This window comes from Caloenas nicobarica, chromosome 3 (assembly GCF_036013445.1).
Source record: "Caloenas nicobarica isolate bCalNic1 chromosome 3, bCalNic1.hap1, whole genome shotgun sequence".
Taxonomy (NCBI): domain Eukaryota; kingdom Metazoa; phylum Chordata; class Aves; order Columbiformes; family Columbidae; genus Caloenas; species Caloenas nicobarica.
The window spans coordinates 88,805,080-88,827,527 of NC_088247.1; the positions used below are offsets into that span (position 1 = coordinate 88,805,080).

Consider the following 22,448-nt stretch of genomic DNA (forward strand, 5'->3'; position numbering starts at 1 on the left):
AAGGCATAGGCACAATGCCATGGCACCACACTGCCATGGCACCACCTCTGGGAAATAGGCTGGGGGAAAAGAGCCTCTACTTCCCTGGCACAGGTCCTGTGTTAGGTCTGATGTCTGATGCACCCCTGCAGGTATGGGCAGATGTTTGCATCTCTCTGTGCCTCAGGCTATTGTGCAGAGCCTGAGAGTTAATAATGAGAAAATGAACTCGTTTTTTTTGCCAGCTTGGTGTCTTCCCGGTTCCCCCAGTGAGTCCTGGTCCATGGCATCTCTCTCCCCACAGCTGGGCACTCAGCATGCTTATTTCCTGGTCACTAAGAGGCAAAATTTGATAGGGACAGGGCATTCCCTCTTTTCTTGTCTTGAGACCCCAGCCTTAAAACATGAGAACTGACAGCAGTTTTCTAACTCCCTCCATCTACCACCTCCCTTGCCTCATGTCTCCTGATGCCAGTGTTACCACGTATAGCACAATCCTTCCCAAACCTACTCTGCTCACGTGTCAGTGGCAGACTTTTGCTAGAACACATATACAAACCTTCCCCTTCCTCTTCTGTCTTCTGCAGTCTAAAGGCCCAAAATTGAGACTTTTCTTTTTCAAATATGACCACTGCATTGAACCTGTACAAGCAGGTACCATCTCCTCCTCTCCCTCCTACATTCCCTATAAACTCACATTCCAGTGCTGTCCATCACCTCTGGCAGGGAATATCCTACCACCTCACGCTCCAGGATCCGTAGCAATTTCTCTGTGTTGGCCCAGTTTCCACATCCTCTGAACACGTACCAGTGCTGCACAGAACAAGAGAGAAAGCTTGGAGACAGCTGCTGTGCCAAGCTCATCATCTCTGACCTGCTGACTGGAGGTAAGTACATGACAGAAGTACTCATAGTGTATGCTAGATGGAAACCTGTGCTGCATCCCTATACAAACAGAAGCAGAGCCAGGACAACCTTTCCCTCCAGCCAACCTGCCTTGATGGAGTCTGGGTACCACCAGCTGTACAACAGTTCAGAGATCTTTGATACAAGTTGTTTCACCTATGGCCCTAAACTCAGACAACAACAACAGGGCTCAAAAACAAAGCAGTTTCTTCAGAACGGCAAGATGGGAAGCACCAGGAAAGTGTCTGACAGTAATTCAGCAGCAGTGTGCTCCCGTGGCTTAAAGACAAAGGCACGCTTGGGCGAGACCCAGACATGCACAGCCTTGTGGGATGCCCAGCACAAAGCATTTGAGAGGATTCTGGAGTTGCTTTTTATCCCAACAAGTTGATATATAGCTAGGTCCTACAGGGAAAATAGCTGCCATGGCAGGGAAGCCTTAAAAGGAATGTCTGAATTAGGACAGTGCAAGATGTGGTGTTCAGCCATGAAAGGGGTCACGGTAGGTGAGCAGCTGTCCACAGCGAGATGACCAAGACTGTCTGCTATTCACTGGGTCTATACAGCCCCTGTCTTTCCTGACAAAACTGGATAGCTTCGATCTCTCTCTCTCTTGATAAAATTAAGTTGCTCTTCCTGAAGAGTCTGGCCAAAAACCAGGATAATGGCAGCTTATGTAAAGTGTATTTGTTTCTCCCGACAATATCTGAGAAATGGATTAGCTGATTTAAACCAGTCCTCTTCTGAACAAACAAATTCATCTCTCTAGGCGAGGAGCTCTCACAGAAGCTTTCACTCAGCCTATCATTACAATCACAGAGGTGTTTAGAGATGAGCAATAAGCTGCACAAAGGCTGAACAGCAGTACAGGCAGGCTGCCATCTCATGTAGCAGACCCAGGTCCCCTCTTTAAGGAGGGCTGCCCACCTTTGTGATGCACATATCTGGGTATCATCCTCTCTTTCGTGGTCATTTACCCAGGGCACAGCGAGGAGGCCTCCTGGTACTTTGCATCTGACGTGTGGTGCACGAACACGCCAGCTTTGCAAAATCTGCTCCCCAGCCTCCACTGCTCCGGTGAATTCTCCCTGCCATCTGGACCTTTTGCTTTATGTCTCAAGTCTCCTATATCTCCTGGCCACCACAGCGTGCAGACATGCTCTGTCAGACCAATTTCAATCAAAGAGGTAAATCGGAAAAGCTGTCAGGATGCAAGAGAGACTTCCCAAGAAAATCTCAGTGAGTGGCAGTATGTGGGAACCTTTCACACAACACAGCAAACAGAGAAGAGACCAGGGTCCTGCACAGCAAGTCTTAACTACTACACACTGAGGGGAAAAATCAAGGCCAGCCCAAACTGATACAATCACTTCACCCCATGAAAGACATTTTCGTTCAAATCTGTATATGCTAAATGCTACAAAAAAGGCGGCACTGGGAGTCCTGGGGCTTTGCTCCACAAACATGAAGTTCGTTACAAAGAAGGTGGTTTTACCTAAGCATCCTTAGCATGTCAGACTACCTGCCCCTTAATGCCATGAGGTTGGCAGGAAGGTATGGACAACGAGTCCTAGACCAACAGGAGCCATTCTCTTTTCAGCTACATTTGGTGCAACCTCATCTCAAGACCAAATCCAAAACCGATGTTAAGTGCTGTCACAGCCTCTGTCTGCCAGGACCAAGTTATGTTAATTGTTAAAACAAATCTGAGGCCAGCTAAGCCTCTGTGGTTGTTATTGTGCTCAGAACTGTGGCCATTTGGGTTTACAGCCATGACGGAGTAAAACTGATTCCTCCTTCAGCTTGTCCTTAGACTGACAACTCTAATTAGCTGTTAGCAGCCCAGGCACTGGGAAATGGAGTGAGCAATCCTAACGCCGTATTGCTGAGGACAGGGCTACGTGCACTAATACAAGCTCTAAGCAACTTAATCCCAGCCACAATACTGCTAGCGGAAAGTGTGTTGACAATCAGGAACAAAACACTCTGCTTTTATCAGAGGGAGCGAGGGGGTTCTGTGTGTTGATAAAAACACAGAAATAACGTGTATACTTTCAGCTTAGTCACGCGAACCTCCATACAACGAATTAGGGGATAAACAGGGAGGATTTCCATCAAAGTGAGACCAGAGACTGGGTCAGCCTTTGTTCAGAGGGGCTGTTCGAGATCATGACCCTGACTACAAATGGTTTTCTTCTTTTTGCTAATGAAAGTCACCAGGTTTGCAAACACTGAACTTGCAGAAGGCACAGTTTTCCCGTGGCTTTGAATACTGACACACCTTCCCCAGAATATCTGTTCATTCTTAAGTCTCTGATGGTTTAAAACGAACCAGAGCACCCTAGAGCTCTGGTTGGTATGAGAACCTGGGGTTTCACTCTCTTGGGAACAAGACCTGTACCATGTAGAACAGGGATCCTGAAGCACAAATGAAAGGGCAGGAAAGTCTCAGCCACTGCAAGGGTAGGAAAAAAAAAAGACACGTTCTGCCCCCAAATTAGCTCCTGAACTGCACCCCTCAGCTTGAAGGAGGGTGTCAGGGTGGACTACACTGAGGAAAATTTAAAAAAAAAAACAAAAACCAACAGTCACTATTAATAAATACACTCAGAAATGAAATCAGCCAAGTCTAAAATTCTTAGCAGATGGCTCCATACTCCCGCTCACATGGCCAAGCAGCAAGACAGATAAGCCAGCTCGGTCACAGATATGGGTCAGCTCTGGCCACAGTCTCGTTTCTCTCAGACTCCCTTCACATAGGAAAGGAGAGCTGCAGGGAGCTCTCAGGAGCCAAAACCCAGTCCTAGCCACTCTGAAGAACCATCTCCATGCCAGGAGCATGTCTCAAGAGTGCTTTTAATGGAGCAGTTAATATCCAAGCTTATGTTTCAGAGGCGACAGAGAACCAGCAAAGAGCACCAACATTGAGTGATGGCTTCAACAGCTGATTGAAACAGTTTAATGCATTTCCATTTCCAGTTGTGTGGATCCAGCAATGCTTCTTACTTATTTACAGGATCACCCCCTTCCCCTCCTCCCTGCTCTTCTGTTTGCTACATACCCTGTTTCCTTGAAACTAAGACCTACCCCGAAAATAAGGCCTAGCATGATTTTTCAGGGTTTTTGAGGATGCTCGAAGTATAAGCCCTACTCCGAAAATAAGCCCTAGTTACAGTCCATTAAAAAGGCAATTTAAGTAGTGTCCAGGCAGCTATACATGTAAAAAAGTAATAAGTTTTGGAGCAAAAATTGATATAAGACTCTGTCTTATTTTTGGGAAAACAGGATAGATAATGGGAGAAATTGATGTTGACTATTGCTCACCTGATGTACAGCATTGCCAATGGGTTCAGCAGGATTTTAAGGAGGAACAAGTCAACAGCATGTGACCAGCAATAACATTTGCCAGCATGTGAGCTTGAATAGGAAAACATAACTGTGCCCACTTGAACATTAGTTTAAATGACAAGGGCAACAGATGCCCCAGCAGGACATATTCTGGTTGCCTTCCAGGTCTGGGCAGAACCAGACCCGCTGGTCACTGGCCCTATAGCAATACCTATGTCTAGGACTATGCAATGTCTCCTGAAGTCCTGTTAACCACATTAACTGCCCTTCCAAAGTGACTGTCAGTCTGCTTTCCTGATCACACCTCATATTCACTATACTTAGAAGATAAAACACAATAATACACCTGCTGCTTAATGTGGCAAAATGCTACCTAAGGGCAATAAGCCTAATCCTTTGGAGGTAAATCCCAGACGATTGTGGACTACTATTTTGGATCCAGAAGGGGACAAATTTGCAGGCTATGTTATTCCAGGGAAGGAGACATTAAGGCTAATTCCTTTTCTAGTCTTTCCTCTTGACAAAATCTGACCAGGTCTGTGACCCAAAGATGAGAAACAGGATCATCTTTCAGAACTGACTCTCCAAAACAAGGCCAACCCTACGTAAATATCCCTCTTCCTTCTTCATTCCTTTATTTGGGCACTTAGAGATGTCAAGACTTCTGCCAAAGTCAAAAATGGCATGAGCAAAGGCCTGCTTATCCAACCATCAGAATTTGGTGAAGTAATTAACAACTCTCAATAGAGGAGACAGGGGTGCTCTGCTACCAGGCTTTGGTGGTTATCCAGAGAGGGAGAACCCATTCAAGTGATCGAGCAAGGGCCAGAGACAGCAAGTAGTGAGTGCTGTGAGGGAGGATAAATGTGTCTGTGGGAAAATACTGGAGTAGATGTATCAAGGATTAGGCGGGATGAGGAGGGCAGGCTTGAGCTGGACTCTGGGTTGTCCAGTAGTTTATGACATGCTGTTCAGGATTGACGAAGCATCAGAGTTGACACCGTATCATTCAGACAGGATAACGTACTAGGATTGCAATTTACACCACACTGTTATATGGGGCTCTAACAGAGTAAATGTAATATTCACCATGATAAGACAGTTATCTCAAAGTTCAGTTCTAGCAACAGCTAGAGTTTAGAGTCACTACTAATCTTTGTAATTCACAGAAATCCTATTTTGACCAGGCTTTTAGGATACATGGCTAATATACTTTTTGCAATGAGTTATGTACTTGCTAAATTTGTATCTAGGTAGTATCCTGCTCACTGATCCACACACATATACTTTCTTTCCTCCTTTCATATGTTTTGATTCAAATGACAATTTGTACTCCAAAACCCAGAGTGCTGCACATTTTCAAGCCCAGTGTGTCTTCTACAGCCTTACACTATCTCACCTACACAGGGTGACCCAGCCTTGATTTTTAAACCCACCTCTGCAGAGGATTCATTTTTCTGCTGGGATTTTTCTTGAGCGAATACCTAGTTCTGAAAAAACCCTTGACAACAGCATTAGCAATAACACATACCATTAACAACAGCACTCTGACCTTCCATCACTATTTTTATTTCAAGATTTCAAAGTGCTATGTTCATTATACCTCACGAATCCTTGAAAAGATGGGTCAGTTTTATTCCTAGTTTGAAGTTACAAGAAAAGACAAGACACTGTCACTCCAAGTGGGACCCAGATTCCCAGCAGTTCTGACAAGCCCAGTTTTTCACTCTAACCAGTATATAACCAATATATCCTAACCACAGAGCTATAAGGCTGCAAGGACTTTCATGAACTTATTTATCTTCCAGAGCTCTACAGTTCAGACCAAGAAGTCCAGGGAACAGACCATCCGGCCTGTCACAGAGCTGACAACAGACAATTACAGCTCAGAAGATAAAAGAAGAGCAACTTTTTCTGCTTGCAAAATACAAAAAAAAAAGCCCAAATACTTTTTTTTCTTTTTTTTTCCTTCTCATTCTCTTTCCACAACTGCAGTGCAGTTGGCAAAGCCTATTTCTGTGTTAGTTTGTCACAATACAGCACTATATGCATGAGGGTGAGGGGAGAAAAAGAAAAGAGAAACACAGAAACAGCTTCTGACGTCTAATCGGATCTGCTGTATTGATTTTGCAACTTTAGCTTTGGAGCAAATCAGAGAAACAACCACATTATCACCCAGAATTCGCTCTTCCCTCGAGCGAGCCGGTTCAAAAGGAGCTCACACCGACACATGACCAGGCACGCCTGCCTGCACACACACCCCTGCACGCACGCCTGTGCGGGCACACACCCCCACCTAAAAATGGGGTGTCCTCTGGGAATCAGGGGCTAGGAGAGGCGGGGGGAGCGTTCATCACGGAGGCTGCAGAAGCCACACGATCCCCATTTCCGACACGATGAGAATTCCAGAGCATGCCACCAGACTAATGAGCTAGCCACGCGGGAGAGCGGCGTTTCAGTTAACCACAGCGGCCCCCGCGGTGGCACCCACCTCCTTCCAGATGTGCAGACAAGGAGGAGAGTGATAAACAGGGACTGTGGTGTTTGCTGGGTTTTTGTGTGTGTGTGTGAGGGGAAAGCAGGGAGCCTATAAAGGAAACAAGGGCAATTCTTGCCCTACTTTCTTGGTTCGCAGCTTGTTTTTCATGCTGATGGAAGAAGCAAATTGACAGTCCCAAAACCAAAGCTGTCTGCTCAGGCACAGAACAGGCAGTGCCACCGTAAGCTCCTTCCACAGTGTCCGGGGAGGAGGCAGCAGCGCAGGTGCACAAACACTCAGTACGCGCCCAGCTCCAACTAAGGGTGCACAGAACTGATGGAAAAGAGAAGAGGGCCATTTGGGTGGGTTGCTGCACGGACTATGCCACCGTCACTTGGGCAAGATCACAATAAAGTATTGCTTGGACTTGGGAAGAGCTGTAGGAAGAGTATCTTAAGTTGCTCTTTACACAGGAGCTCATCACATCCTTGCCTTCTTGTGGGTCACATCAAAGGCTCTGCCCCAGAACACATTCTGGCTCATACCTACCATCTTTCTTGTGTGGGGAATCATGTCCTGCCCAAGATTCAGGGCTATGATCAACCTCCAGACCACCTAGTAAACCTGAATTCATCACAGGTTCAGCACTGCTGCTCCCTCTGCAGGGGCGAAGAGGGTCAGCGACAACCACACAGCTTTCAAATACCAACACCAAATGGGACACCAGCAGGTTCTTTGCTCCAGAGTGACATTTTGCTGCATCCCCCATCAGTTCCTGGAGGGACCAGCAGTCACCCCTCCTGCCATGTCCTGCCATGCCCCATATGCCTGACACAGCCCACCTTCCAAAACAGCTTAAACTAAGATGCACATTTCTACCCTGCTTAAGGGAAGCTTCTCCATACACACTTACCTGCGTGGAAATCTGCACACATTTCTCTGTCCCCATCCTATAATTTAATTCCTGCCATGCTCCTGAATGAACAGACATAATTTTAAAAGAGGATCTTTGAATACTCAAAGTGCCTGCAGGTTTTCACACACCTTCATTACCGCTGCATTCGCAGCAGCTCACATCTGTGAGCATAGTGCCTGGTTGGCTTCAACCAGGTTGTCTGCTCCCATCCCACTTCTCTTCTTTCCAGGGAGCCAGCCTGGGAGGAGCATTGCAACATGTCTAATGAGCACTGCTGTGCTGTGCTTGGAGGCTCGTCAGTCGCAGCCCAGAGGCAGTGTGCCCAGGTGAAAATTAACCTGCTCCCTACCTATCCCACACCTGCCAGATCCGCGCTGCTCAGAGGACTCTGCAGGAGTTCAGCCATCGCGTTATCCCAATGGGATGAGGTCTGCAGGAAGGGCTGTTCCTATAGCCGCAGCTCCTTCCAGACCATGGCATTTAACCCAGCTGCCTTCTCCATGTCTGAGTCAAAGTCTTGAAGGAGAGAGCACAGACCCCCATGCATCAAAACACACCTCAACAGCATGGGAGCTGAGCAGGCACTCACTTCTCTGGAGGGAGAAACCGCTGAAGGGAAAGAATGGAGAAAGTAACCCAATGCGGACACCAGCAGCATCCCTCCCTCTACATTCACCTTTACGAACAGGTATCACCTTCAAGCGGGGCTGAGAGCATCACCCATCGCTGAAATCACCCGATACACCACATGCTAAGAATCAGTTTTCCGTTACTCACATCTGTACTGCATGGAAACCATTTGGGATGATGCCATCCATACTAGGGTCTGCATAACACTGCTTTTCAAGAAAAATGGTTCAGGCATGTTGAGAAATAACAGCTGGGGTAACTAAGTTGAAGAAAAGGTTGTGGGCTGGAAATGGTATAATTACCATTCATTCACTACTTTGTAAGTGCTTGACCTTACAATCCTACTAACATACCCTGAAGGTATTTTACACATGTGTAATACACACAAACACACACCTGTAAAGCTGTTGTTCTGCACTCATTCACTGGTAGGGGAAAGGAAAGCATTACGTACAAACACACACAACACCTCTCCCTTCCACTTGCAACACACTGGCCATACAGTATATCCTGTCCTCAGCCTTGTGTAGCCAAGGCAATTAAACACAAGCTGTTCAAAGGTCTCCAGACAAAAGAGACGTGTCTGTTCAGCCCAGTAAGAAAGGTCAACTCTGCATGAAAGCAGCACTATGCGTGTCAGCCCCGCTCAGCTCACAGGCTTTTGTGCACACAGGCATTCAGACAGGTGCTCCAGTACTGTATGGTTGTACTCACACTGCACGTTGAGCTGCACCAAGGCTTCTCGGGGTCTGATGTTAAAGCCATTGTACCTGGCTGTCTGACACTTATAGGTCCCGCTCATTTCTCGGCTCACACTCTCCAGGCGCAGCTTCCCATCGTATGTCTCCATCGTCATCATTCCTGAAGGCATGGGGGTTTCCTTATCTACCCGGGACCAGATGATGGGTGGCTTGGGCTTCCCTCGAACCTCACACTGCAGCTCAGCCCTGGAGCCCTCCCGGACGGTGATGGTGGACTGACCCTTAGGGACACTGATGGTTGGTGGCACTAAAAGGGAGACAAGAAAGGAATCATTTTACACTTAGTATCCAGCAAGCAAGGAACACTCTCGAGATGCTTATGTTCAGGTCACACCAGCCCTGAAGCGCAAAGGTTTCCATTTGACACAGTGCAACTCCTATGGGAACATACTGCTCATGTAAGTCATCCTACATGATGTCTGGAGCTGTGGGGTACCAAGGAAGATTTAGCAATGTTATCTCGATGCCAACAGCAAGTACCAGCTGTACTGGGACATTCTTCCAGCTCCCACCCCTCCGTTTGCAAAATGCTTTCCAGCAGCAGAGCTAGCACAGATGAACCCACAGGTAAAAGCTTATTTGATCCATTTCTGGTCAGCAAATTTCCAAATGGCACTGCAGTCTTTTGGCCAAGAAATAGAAATTGTATTTGCCAAGGCATCTAGTTCCCTTACACAGGTCAGACTGAAACCAAGATATATAGGATTAGTGCTTGTAGATCACATCTCCAACCTTATCAGACATCCAGGATCTCTGTTCGCTCCTAACCCACAGCAAGGAGCCAGCTCTGTTAAGCATCTTTGCTTACTTTACACTGAGATTCACAGTGCACTGGTTATGTCTGGCCTCCCTTCCAGGCCAGGCTGGGAACAGCTCACCCAGTAGAACTGCTGCTGAACTGGGACTAGAGCAGGAGGCACAGTAACACTCAACCCTTCAACTGACAAAGCTTTGCTGATAAACAAAGCTCACAAGAAACCCAACAGCTGCAGCTAAAGGGAGTAGAGGTGTCAGTGGGAAGAGGTTTGTTCTTCACATCCCCAACTCCACCAAGAACCCAGCAAGGGGATGTTTGTGCTAAAACCTGTGTAATATTGACATTTGTATTAGGCTTCAGAGTTAACAGTTCTACTGAGGAATATATTGCCACAATCATTTTCTGAAAGCTCCTTTTTCAGCCCTTCCTGCTGACAGTGGTGACACTTGGATTGACACTTCCATAACTGCAAGGGCCATGTACTTCGTTTCCATTTAAATCAAAGTTTAGAACTAGGGAGGCTATAACAAGCTGGTCTGACCAATGTTAGCTCAATTCGGCTCCAGCAAAGGAGAGTGTGCTACAGTAATTGCACACTTTACAGCCCACAGCTGCCTTAAGAGCAAATTTAGGATGCCTCCAGCCCTGTCTGCCTCTGCAGTAACCTCCCTATGCAAGAGGGAGGCCACATTTTCAATTTACAGGTCTCCCGTGGGCTGGGGAATCTCATTGCACCCTGTCCCGCACTGTGTAAAGGGACGACAGCACTCTTGGCACCCAGCACTGCTGGCAGCCTCTCACCTGGTGAGAGGCAATTTTCTCCACGGGGAAAAGCTCTAAATTGCATTTGAAGATTTTTCGTCTAATTAAAGCTATCTCCTCAGAGCCTCTCATTGGAGGCAGACAGTTTGGTGAGCTCAGGCTTTGCTCAGCAGGGAAACACGGACCCACCGCCGCTGCCCTCCTGCTCTGACCCTGCGCTCTGGGGAAGCCCACTGAGTTTTCACGTGGGAACCACCAGTCAGAGGTGGCTCATCTCTGTTCATGGGGATGCCTCATGATAGACAGCCTCAGCTGCTGTATGGAGAGCAGCCCCATTGGAGACACCTGGTTTCACTCCCTGGGTCACAAAGCAGTTCTGCTGGCCCGGGTTGCCAAAGAGAGGCATCAAAACACCCCAGGCTGCCCTCCTGCCCTTCCGAAGCATCCACATGGGCATGTGAGGCTCACCTTCCACCAACTGGGCCAGAACAGAGAGCAACCTGCCACCACAGACATCTCCTTTGAAGCAGTGGCCAGCTTGCTCTTGGACCAATACCTCTGCTAACAGACACCGCCCAGCCTTTTGATGGCATCTCCCAGCCCTTGGCCACCTCCTATCCTTGCAGTCTTAAACACAACTGCACTCTGCCATCTAGTGATCTCGGGCAAAAAGGATTGCTCCTGGAGGCAGCAGCCACAGGAGGCCAGAAGAGCTGGCTTTGCACCAGGATTAGGAGGTTCCCCAGGTTTTGTTCCCTGCTGGTACAATAGGGATGATGCCTGCTGGCACAGAGAGAGAGCCCTACTTGCCAGGGCTGCCAGGAGAAGGGATGCACCACCTTTCGGTGTTTTGTGGGTCCATGGCACAGTCCAGGTTCAGTCTCCAGGCTGCTAATGAGCACTGGGCATGGTCCCATTGGGAGCAGGCTGGCCCCAGTGTTTCTGTTGAGGGACAAGGGCTTCCCAAAGCATCAAAAGTGGTCACAACACCTTCTGCTGGGGCGGGCTGAAGTGAGCAATGTCCAAAGTCAAGACTGGGACCAGTCTGATCAATGGATCCAGCACAACCAGGGACTAAGAAGAAATGTTTGGCGAAGGTTCAGGACAAAATCTGTGAGCAGCTGGCCCCTTCAGGAATCCTCACCAGATTACTAGACCAATGCTGCTTTGTGTTGTACTGTCAAGGTCCTGGAAAGGCAGTAAGATGACATGATGTAATGGAGAGCAGTGCTGGACCCACCACTTCCCTAGAAGCAAGAAGGCAGCCCTGGAAACCCTGCATTTCAGTCCCCAAGGTGACTGACAAACACATGTACAAATTAGTCCTCTCTTCACCAAGCCATGGGGTGAAGCTTTGGCTCTGATTTTAAAGGGGGGGCATTTATAATGCCTAGACTCCTACAGAGAGTGCCTAAGACAGATTACAATTGCAATCCAGTAAACATTAAAGCTCTTCACACAATTTGCTGTGACAGATGATACTAATCTCCAAGTAGCTTTCTTTCTCTTTTTTTCCCTTCTGAGCAAAAGGACATTTGAAATTTGGTGAAATACCAGACCCTCTTTCTTCCTTCTCAATTTGGAGGCTTCTTTGAGCCATCACACTCTAGACTTGCGCCTGTAGCTTTGACTGGACTGCACTTGGGACTTTTCATAGGGAGAAAACATAAAGGAAGATCTGCTTGCTGCACAACACTTCTGGCAGAGGGTCTGTAACTATTACTCATCTCCAGTCTCAGCCCAATGCTTGCCTGAGGATGTGATACTTTTTCCCACTGGGATTCAAGACACTCATGTGAGGCTCTTCAAAAAAGCCAGAGGGATGGTGGTGAGGGGCTGCCAGTGATGCCAACCACTCCCTTGAGGTCCCCAACTGCCACAGAGAGGCTCACCTGTCTCTGAGGAGATGTTCACCTCCACACTGAGGTCAGGAATGGGTGCTCCCTGGAAGGTAGCCACGCACAGGTAGGTGCCATAGTCACTGAATCTCAGGTCAATAATCTCCAAGCTGCAGGTCACAGGTGGGAGCTCGGGGTCATTCCGGGTGATGAGCAACCGGTCTGAGAACCTGGCTGGTTTCCCATTCTTGTACCAGGAATAGACAACCTTCTCCTGGGGGACAGCATCTACATGGCATGAGAGCTTCAAGTCCTGCCCTAACTGGATGGTCTCGCTCTCTTTGATCACATCAGGGGTGATTTGAAACGTGGCATTCTTCATGGCTGGGATGAACACAAGTGCAAAACCAGTTAGGGACAGCCAAGTGTCTTGCATGGGACAGGACAACAGCTCTTTGCTCCTCAGGAAGGCAATATGTCCATGCAAAATCTGTCCAAAGACCTCCCACAGTTAGGTTCCCATAAAATATTCCCAGGGGCTCACATCTAGCAGTCTGGGACCATCCTCCAGGCCAGGACAGTGCTACAGCCCAGGATGAGGCTGCAAGCAGTGCTAGAACAGCTGTTGGTCAGGGAGCACAGAAGCTGGCAGAGCCACTTCTGCAGAATAGTAATTGCTGCTAAGTATCACATTCACTCTCAGCTGTGCAAGAGCAGCCACGAGAAATACAAATCCACCCCCTCCACTCTGAAAACCCATGCTCTGAGAAAAAGAGCAACTTACACCGCACCAGCAGGTTCACTGTCTTCTTTGCTGGGTTCCCCACGTTGTTGATGGCTGTGCAGTTGTAGTAGCCTGAGTCCTCCACACGAATCCTCCAGATGGTGAGGTTGCCTCCTTGCACAAGGCTGTTGGGAGGCATTGGGCCAGGAGAGTGAGACCAAACCACCTCTGGCTGTGGATCACCACCCGTCAGAGAGCACTGCATAGTGATGTTGTCACCAGGGTTGACCACCAGCGTCTCATTGACAGACAGCTTCAGAGCAGGTGGGGCTGGAAGGGTACAAAGAGGGACACTTCTGAGCTTGAAAATGACCCATCCACTTGCCTGTGCACAGCTTTATACTGGCTAGGATTTGTTCTTGAAGATGGCTGGTTTGAGTAGGGACAGCTGGAGCGATCCATGAATTCATTACAAATACAAGATGTTTGTGAACCTAAAGCATGATCATTATCATTTCTTTGAGTTAGAGCATTCTGCTCCGTTATGGTTAGGAAACACTTCAGGCAGGACCTCATACAATCCCAGAATGGAGGTCAGACCTAAAACAGTCCACCACTAGTGCTTAGGATTGGGGCACAAGCTAGGTATGATATTTTAGCAGTGTTCAGTGCAGGTTCTCAAGGGCTTAGGACTCAGGTCAGAAGAAAAACCTGAACAACCCCCTTTGCACAGGAAGAAGGAGTAACCACAGAAAATCTGGCAGTGGAAAACCCAAGGCTAGAGGCTTCTTGACTCCTGATGCAAGCAACTGAATCATGGCAGAAGAGCAATGGAAAGCCACTCTGGTCCTGCTCTGCTTACCTGCGCTGCATCCAGCCCACTCCTCTGAAGGCACCTCAGTGCCTCCTGCTCTCCCTGTGTGTAACTCCCCTGACTCTAGGCAGGCTCTGCAGAAGCAGCCCTGGAGAGAAGGCTTGACTGGTAGCTCCTCCTACAGCACCTGTTTTCCCCTTGCTGCAACACTACTGTATGAGTCACAGTTAGTCTGCTTATGCCTCGGACAGAAACAGCAGAATGGACTAAGCTCTGAGAAAGAAAAAGAAAAAAAAAAGGCAGGAGAACAGAAGATTCAGTGTCACAAGGCACAGGAGGCTGCAGCCATGGATTGATTGAGTTTAGCATCTCAGGACCTGAACCAAAGCATGTTGAGAAGCTCCCTGGGATGTCTGTGTTTGCTGAACGGTTCTCACAGTCCCAAGGGAAGGTCAGGCAGAGCACCAGGTCCATGCCCAGACACAGCCTGCTCCTTCTGCCTGACCACTGGAGCTCTACCCTGATGGAGGGGTGAAGGAGAAAGGACAGGCTCAGAGAAGCCTGCCTGAACCCAACAGCTGTTTCTGTTCAAGGACAGTTGGGATTAAACCACTCCTCCCACAGAGTTGCCACTTCAAGAAGGAGTTTTGGGGAAGGTCTACCATTAAAAAAAGGACCTCACCTATCCTACAATACACCTCTCCACTTCTCACACCCAACTAAACATCTTTGAGAGACAAAGCCTTTGCCATGCAGCTGGCCCTTGCAGCTCAGAGCCTGACACAGAGGACTAGGACCTGTCTGCACCACAACAGATCATGACCGGCAGCTCTGCACCCACTCCTAACCTACTTCACCTCCTTCACCTCCAGAGGTGTCAGACAGACTTTTCTATAGACCTGGGGACCATAGACCAAATAACAGGGATTGTCTCTCATGTACATCTGAACAACTGGGACTGATTCAAAATGCCTAGAAAACCTGTCCTTTGGACACCCTAGTACCTGGTTTTTCGTTTATTTTACTTCTGCGCCCTTCTCACTACATGCCCCACCAGCAACTGATCCAAAAACCTTCCCTTTGTATGCTCTATTTCATCCCATGAAAAGCCTTTTAAAGCCCTTGTCAGCACCATCACTGGTTCCATCCAGATGGAGCTGAGAAAGTAGCAACCCCCAGCACAAAGGCAGGGAGTATGTTTTAAGTAACAGCCATAATAATGCAAAATAAGACATTGTTCCATATTCATGAAGCCTGATTTAACAGCATCATTATTTCTGCCTCTTCTCTCCCTGGACCCCGCGTTAATGAGCTGTGCTGGATTTGTGTTGGATCTCTGAATTACAGCCCATACAAACAAGGCAAGGAGGACTGCTCGCTCCTCAGAACCAGCACCATAATTTAGCAGCGCAACTACTGCTATGCTTGGATATTGCTTTGGTGCACTGAGCCAAATGTCCTCTCCCTGGCCACAGTGCATGCTATTTGTTGGTCTCTTCTCCCAAGTAGCAAGTAATAGGACAAGAGGAAATGGCCTCAAGTTGCACCAGGGGAGGTTTAGATTGGATATTTGGAAAAAATTCTTCATGGAAAGGGTTGTCAGGCATTGGAACAGGCTGCCCAGGGAAGTGGTGGAGTCACCATCCCTGGAGGTGTTTAAAAGGCATTTAGATGAGGCTCTTAGGGACATGGCTTAGTGCTAGAGTTAGGTTATGTTATGGTTCGACTCCATGATCCTGAGGGTGTCTTCCAACTGAAATGATTCTGTGATTCTGTTTGTGCCAGAGGTGGCCAGCTGTGCCTAAGGAAGAAGGTGAGTGCTCTGCCACCTGCACTGGCCATTTTGAGGACAGTGGCTGAAGTTCTTGAACTTCAGGAGGCCACAGCCCATGCTCAGAGCTTTTGACAGGTCTCTTTGCTGGAGCCTTAGAAACAGTGTGCAAGGGTTAATGCACACTACTCGGTGAAGGAAGGATTTGCACATCCTCTCCAAGCTCCAGGTGATTTCATGAGATGCCGTGAAGCCCAGGAATGCAACATCCCAACTCACCATTGTCAGGCAGGACACATTTCTGCCACTAACAGTCTGTAAGCTGAGTGTAGCTGACACCAAACAGCTGTTCCTGCCCTCTGACACTGATCTGGTCTTAGGTTCACGGGGCACAGGCAAACTGACAGATGCAACATCTTGCTTGGGAGCCTGCATCCATCCCTGTCAGAGCCACAGAAAGGCTGAGACCAGCTTATGCCCAGAAAGTAGATGTCAGAGTTGGGGAGCACAAACCAGAGGTCCTGCAGGCTCTGGTTACGATTTAGGGCTCTGGCAGAGTTTGATGTGCACATGGCTGATCAACACTCACCTTGCCCACTTCTGGGCAAGGCAACATGGAATAAAAGTGACATGCTGGTGCAAGCACTGCCTTAAGGCAGGCTGTATGTGCATACAAGAGGGAGGCAGGGAAATGGCAAAGCTGTCACCCACACAGCTCCAGGCAGCAAACTCCCATGATGTGCCCCGAAATGGAGCCCTGGCTGTGGCAGCCTTCGTGGGCTCCCATTCCCACTCCTGTCAGCAGACAGAGGTTAACAGTCTGCAGACATTGTTATGCAGGAGATGAATCTCATTTATTTGTAACCTGTGGCAATTCCTTTTGTTCTTGGCTCAGAAAACCTGCTGGCGGAGTCTGCCAAGCAGCACGGGGACCATTAAAAACAAAGAGTCGCTTTCAATTCCCTTTGAAGTCCAATTTGCTGCAGTAAAACTGCAGGAGAATTAACCAGCTGGGCTGCTTAATTTCACAGAAATCGAGAAAAGAGGAAAGCCTCTGCCTGACTTTGCCGGAGCAGGTGACGACAACCCGGCACTGAGCCGGTCCTGTGGCCCTGCGGACCAGACCTGCTGCTCTAGAGCCACACAAATGCAGCAGGACAGAGGAGGAGCAGGGGAAACCTTCTCATTAAGGCTGCAGACCAAGAACACATCCCCTCCTGCAAGGGCCAAGCTGCTGACACACAGCTTGGGAGAAGCACAGCTCCTTGCCGGAGACTACGATTTGCCCAAAGGCAAATCCTGCCAGAGAAGCCAAAGCGAGCCAGCTGAGGAACAGCACATAAACTGGGAAGAGAAGATTCCCCTGGCCTGACGTGACCTCACCCACCAACTCCCCTCTAGGTCTGTAGTACTTGGGTCTATAAATATTTAAGAGACTGATTTCCATGCGCCTCGGCACCCTTTGCGCGAAGCTGCTCAGGATTCTGGGGACAGCCAAGGCTACAGAGGCTGCTAAAGCATGAGCACATAACCAGAAAAGACCTGTGCAAAAAAGGAGAGAATTCAAGATTTTTCTTTTAATTTTTTCTCTTCTATGCACAACACTACCTACAGGGCAAGTAAGCCAGATAATATTTCATGTTAAATACACTTGTGTTACTCAACACAAACCCTGCTCACACCGCAATGCCAGCTTCAGTTTCTCTGTCAGTTTCTAATATAATTTGCCCAGAACACATTTTCCCTGGCCCCTTTGAGCTTGCAGTGTCAGGGTCCACTGTTAGCTATGTATAAATACGCATCTATAACTAAAAAACAGGAAAAAAACTCTAGATATATGTGTTATGTGGTTCAGGTTCAGAGCTAAGGTAAGTACCTAAGAAGTTGGTGTAAATTCACTCATATCACTGTTTTCTGGTCTGGCTAAAACCTGAAAATACGTTTTTCCCACTCAGTAATGGGGCTGGACTGAAAAGAAGAATAGTTTCCATGTGCTTGGGCTGGCAGGGGGGAGTGGACATGAAGAGAAATTTGATTTTCTTACTCTTCAAAGGTAAAGACACAACAGGGAGGAAGAGCTGTATGAGATCCCTTTCTTCATCATGAGCACAAGATAAGTTTATAAAGGGAATATTCCAGCATTCGCTACAGTCTCATCCTGAGAGAAATTCAGGCAGCAGTGTGAGTTGCTCAAGACACGTTCAGAGTTCTTACTACGTAGAGAATATTTTTTTTCTGACATTAGCTATAGTCCACTTTCTTAAGCTCATTATTTTTCTTCTTTCTATATAAAATGAAGTAACTATTGTTCAGCACCTTGGGCTCACGTCAGATCAATAAACATAATTTATACAGTATCAACAATAGCCCATCAACAGTTGGCAACATCAAAAGAGTTCTGTTTCCACTACACAAAGATGACACAAGGGACGCAAACTGCTTTGTGTTACATTAGAGAGGTGAATAATTCAAACAACTACAATGCCTTTCTTTCTGATCATGGAATACCCCAGGGCTGGAAGCGATTTCTTGACATCTACTTAGTGTTTGAAACTATTCAACACATGTAGGGGCTTTGTGGGTGGGTTTTTTTGTGGGTGTGGTTTGGGGTTTGTTTGTTTGTTTGTTTGTTTTTTCCCATGGACAGGTTGCAATCGGGTCCTTGCAAGTATTTGGTACATGATACTCAGTTACCAGTCAGTTATTGCAGGTCAAAGCAAGAGGCCCCAAACTGATTCTGTTCGCAACTGGAGGCACACTCAAGCACTGCCAGTATAAATAGCAGTGTAAAATTTATTTATTGGGAAGGCACTGGAGATATTTGCTTTCCATAAACGTCAGCACCAGCGGAGCCCATTAGCGAGGAGGTGCTGAGAGTGCATCCTGGCAAACCAAGCCAGAGTCACACAGGAATGAATTATTTGTAAGAACTCCTGCAGCATCTGCCCCACTCTAGACTGTATTGAATCTATTTTTAAAGTCACTTAGAATGATAAATAAATAAAACAGTGTCTGGATTAAAAACTACATAGTACCTCAACACCCGCACGTAGTTTGTTTTAATGATCTCATGGCAGGGCTGGCCAAGGCACTGGCTGTATGCAGAGCTACAAGAAACTAGAGCATCCCTGGCCACAAAACTTCTGCATGAAGTATTTGTAATCCCAGCAGCCATGTACATGAATGTGAGGTGCTGCAGGCCCTGGACAGGGTGCTGTGTTCCCCTCCTGGAGGGGTAATTGCTGTTGAGCAGGCGAGGGGGCCGAGGGCTGTGGGGACCCTCTGTGTCCCCTCTTACCTGTGGTGTTTGTGAGCTGGAAGGTGATGGATTTGTCAGGGATGCTGCAGACGTTGCGGACGGACACCTGGCACGTGTAGCTGGCGTAATCCTGGGGCCGCAAGTTCTTCAGCTTCAGGACTTTGGTTTCACCCTGGGAGTTATGGGAAAAAAGGGAGGAAAAATAAGACACAGGTGTACAAAAGCACATCTCATCACTGCAAGTCCATAATCCGCCCCAAAGTTTACAGATTGCCAGCAGCTCCCATCAAAACCTCAAGGAACCGTGCAGACTCTAAGCACCCCTAGCTATATACAAAGGTGACATAAAATGCTTGCAGTGGTAACTCTATCTCAACACAAGCTGGTGGAGGTTTGCTTTTTTTCACCTGTGTGTAGAGGGGTTCATAGATGTCCACACCATTGTCCTGACTGTGGGAAAGTGTCTCAGCTCCCCGTTTCCAATAGAGAAAACTCTATTTCTCAAAACACTCAGCAACCGACTGACATTTAACCTGAAAGCACTGGCAAACAGGTCTAGGCATAATTTTTCATCAACTGTCATCAGAGTCATCTTGCTGAACCTGAAAAATCTTAAATGTCCCAGAACAGACCCCAAGATCTCACACTGAGAGGTCGGTAGGAACCTAAGGGACATCACTGAGGTCTCAACATTGCAAAACCAATGTAAATCAGAGCAGATTCAGGTATTAACGCTGGCTTAAATATGCTAAGTTCAACAGTTACGCTGTAAAAATTTGCAGTACAGGGGGAAAAAAGATAATTCAGATAAATACTCAAAGAACTCCCCAAAACTTTCTGATCTCTCTTCTCCAGATTTTAATCTCATTTATGCTGGTGTAAATCTAGAGTGACTGCACAGACTTTCATAGCCTTTTCTCAAACTATGGTAATAAACAAACAACAAAATCACTCCATGGCACTCCATTAGTTACTGGCTTGTTATAGAAACAGAATCAAGTTGTTAAATTAGCAATAGATGTGTTCTGTAGATTTTTATTTATGGAATGCGGAAAGCTCTGAGATGCATCCTGTGGTTTGCACACCCTGCAACTCATATGTCTTTACACGACAGCTTATTGCTGTTGTTCTCCTTGTGTTTCCCTAAATCTCTTTTGGAGAAACCATTCCATAATTGCCTGCAAATGTGAGAAGGTGTCAGCACAACAAATCCTCTTGAGGACAACCTCAAGGGACTGGACGATAAGCTCAGGCATGCTAATATACAGAGAACAAGGATCTGAACTGAGTAAATTAGAAAGATAAATACCTAGGAGACCAATAACCTTATGAATATCCTGTCCTCTGAGATTTGTTGCTATGCCACACAAATGATGGCATTTACAATGTGCACGTCAACTACTTACAGAGTCATATGTATCCTGTTTATTGATTAGTAAATGTTGGGTAAATGTGTATAAATTTTCAGTGTAAATAAGTTTTAGAAAGGTTAAACAGTAAAGTCTTCACCTCCTTTTTAATGTAAAAGCCTACCCAAACCTGACACTGATACTACGAACCTCCGCAAAGGGCGCTTTGTTAAATGTAGTGCACTTGAGCTCCAGCAAGTTTTTCCCCTCCCAATAGTGTTGAAGAGGTATGTTTTTGTTAACTTCAGTTCTTACCAACCTAAACGCACAGGTTTATGCTGGTGTGAAGAAGAGGACCATAAGGGCATGCCTGTGTGAGCACAGTAGTCCTAACACCCTCTCTCAGAGCTGGGAATGACCCATCATGTTGGGAACATTGCCTGACAGCAGCTGCAGGATGCTGGATCATTCACACGTTACTGCTGCAACGCGGTGACTTTCTGCCAGATGCCTTATTTAGCTGAAGAAAATATCCCAAGTCCTAAGACATCCTCTCATTAAGCAAGGTCTCCTGTTAATTACACTGAGCTTAGTGAAAGCTGGAAGAGCCCATGGTGGCTTCCTCTAAGGCCAAGGATGTCTTAGTTGGATGCCACATAGCACTGGACTAGACAAAGCTCTCTTCAGGGCCAAACAGCAGCACTGACCTACAGTGTTTCAGCAGATCTGCCGCTAACCCGCAGCTCTCGTCTCTCTCCTCATCCCCCTGAACATTTCCATTTGGCTGCCCATTTCCAAGACCTACAGAGATGGCGTGTTTCAATAAAATATGAACATGACTACATTAACTGAAAGGTTGCCTGGGGCGTCGCTCAGAAATCAAACTCGGCCGGAATGTGCTCAGGGACCAGCTTTGGGAGTGCGGGAGGGCGCATGGGATGAAACGGGTGCCCTCGGGAGCTGTCATTTCAGCCCTCCCTTCCCACCCATCGCTGCCTCCTGCTGCCTGACAGCCTTGCTGGGAGTGCTGGGGCTGGTTAGTGTCTGAAGGACGTTCAGAGCCGGAGCTCAGCTTAGGATAACATGCCCAAGAGTGCATTGGAGAAAGAAAGATTCCCTTCAGTCTCCCACTGCATTGGCAGGCTAATTACTGTGAAGAAAGCGGTGTTCAGAAGGGTAACGTGGCTGTGCAGGGGCAGGTCCAGTGTAGGCAAGCAGGAGAAGCAGAAAGGATGTGGGCACCTTGTCACAGGACGACAGTCAGAAAGTGCCCAGCCAGCTGGGGATCCCTCTGTCGCTTGTGGCCATTAGGAAAAGCTCTTCATCATTTGCCTCATGGATCCCACAGCAATGCCTGCCATTCACTCACACTGCTAAATAGCAAGTACTTCCCCTGATATATGGAGCTTAGGCACTAACTGAAGAAAAAAAAAATAGTAATGGGAGACAGAGACCAAATCTTGGGATTGTTTGCCTGGGTTTTAGTCTGAGCCATCTGACAGCCATGTAACCTCACTAGGGAAGCTGTGACCTGCTCTCAGGGACAGTGCCAAAAAGGGAAAGGTACTTCCAGGGTGTCACACTCCTTCTTCCTGCTCTGCTCCTCTTGTACCCTGGGAATACGCATGAAGAAGTAGGCTCTACCAGCACTTTTGGAGATGGTGCTCCTTGCAGTGGCCCCCACCCTCTCCCCAGCATTGTAATCCATGCAGAGAAGAAAACGCCATCTACTACAGAGTGCCCTGCATCAGCAAGACACTCAACACAAGCTGGTGGAGGTTTGCTTTTTTTCACCTGTGTGTAGAGGGGTTCATAGATGTCCACACCATTGTCCTGACTGTGGGAAAGTGTCTCAGCTCCCCGTTTCCAGATGAAGCGAGCTGGTGGGTTGGAGTTGACAGTGCAGCGGAGGAAGACAGTCTTCTCCTGGTAAAAGCTGCCACGTACATCGCTGATGGTCTGGTGAATGGTGAGAACAGGTTCATCTAGATCTGGAAGGAAGGTAAGGAGGGCCGCAGCAGTTGTTAGTGAAGCTTGATCTACACACACAGCCTGCAGAGCAGATGATGCTCCAGGTGCCATAGGGGAGAGGGGAAACTCCCACACATTTGGCTGATGATGACTGCTGAATTAAGAGCTTATCTGAGGGCAGGTA

At 47.6% G+C, this 22,448-nt stretch overlaps 1 protein-coding gene across 1 annotated transcript in view; it reads right to left on the minus strand.

The window, feature by feature from the left end:
- The window catches only part of MDGA1 (MAM domain containing glycosylphosphatidylinositol anchor 1), a 142,963-nt gene that overhangs the window by 64,986 nt on the left and 55,529 nt on the right, over positions 1-22,448 (minus strand). The window contains exons 4-8 of the mRNA XM_065631965.1: positions 22,088-22,284; positions 18,984-19,116; positions 13,161-13,430; positions 12,431-12,760; positions 8,973-9,266 (exon numbers count right to left, since the gene is read on the minus strand). Coding sequence (XP_065488037.1) covers positions 8,973-9,266; positions 12,431-12,760; positions 13,161-13,430; positions 18,984-19,116; positions 22,088-22,284 — 1,224 coding nt within the window. The remainder of the gene's footprint in view (positions 1-8,972; positions 9,267-12,430; positions 12,761-13,160; positions 13,431-18,983; positions 19,117-22,087; positions 22,285-22,448) is intronic.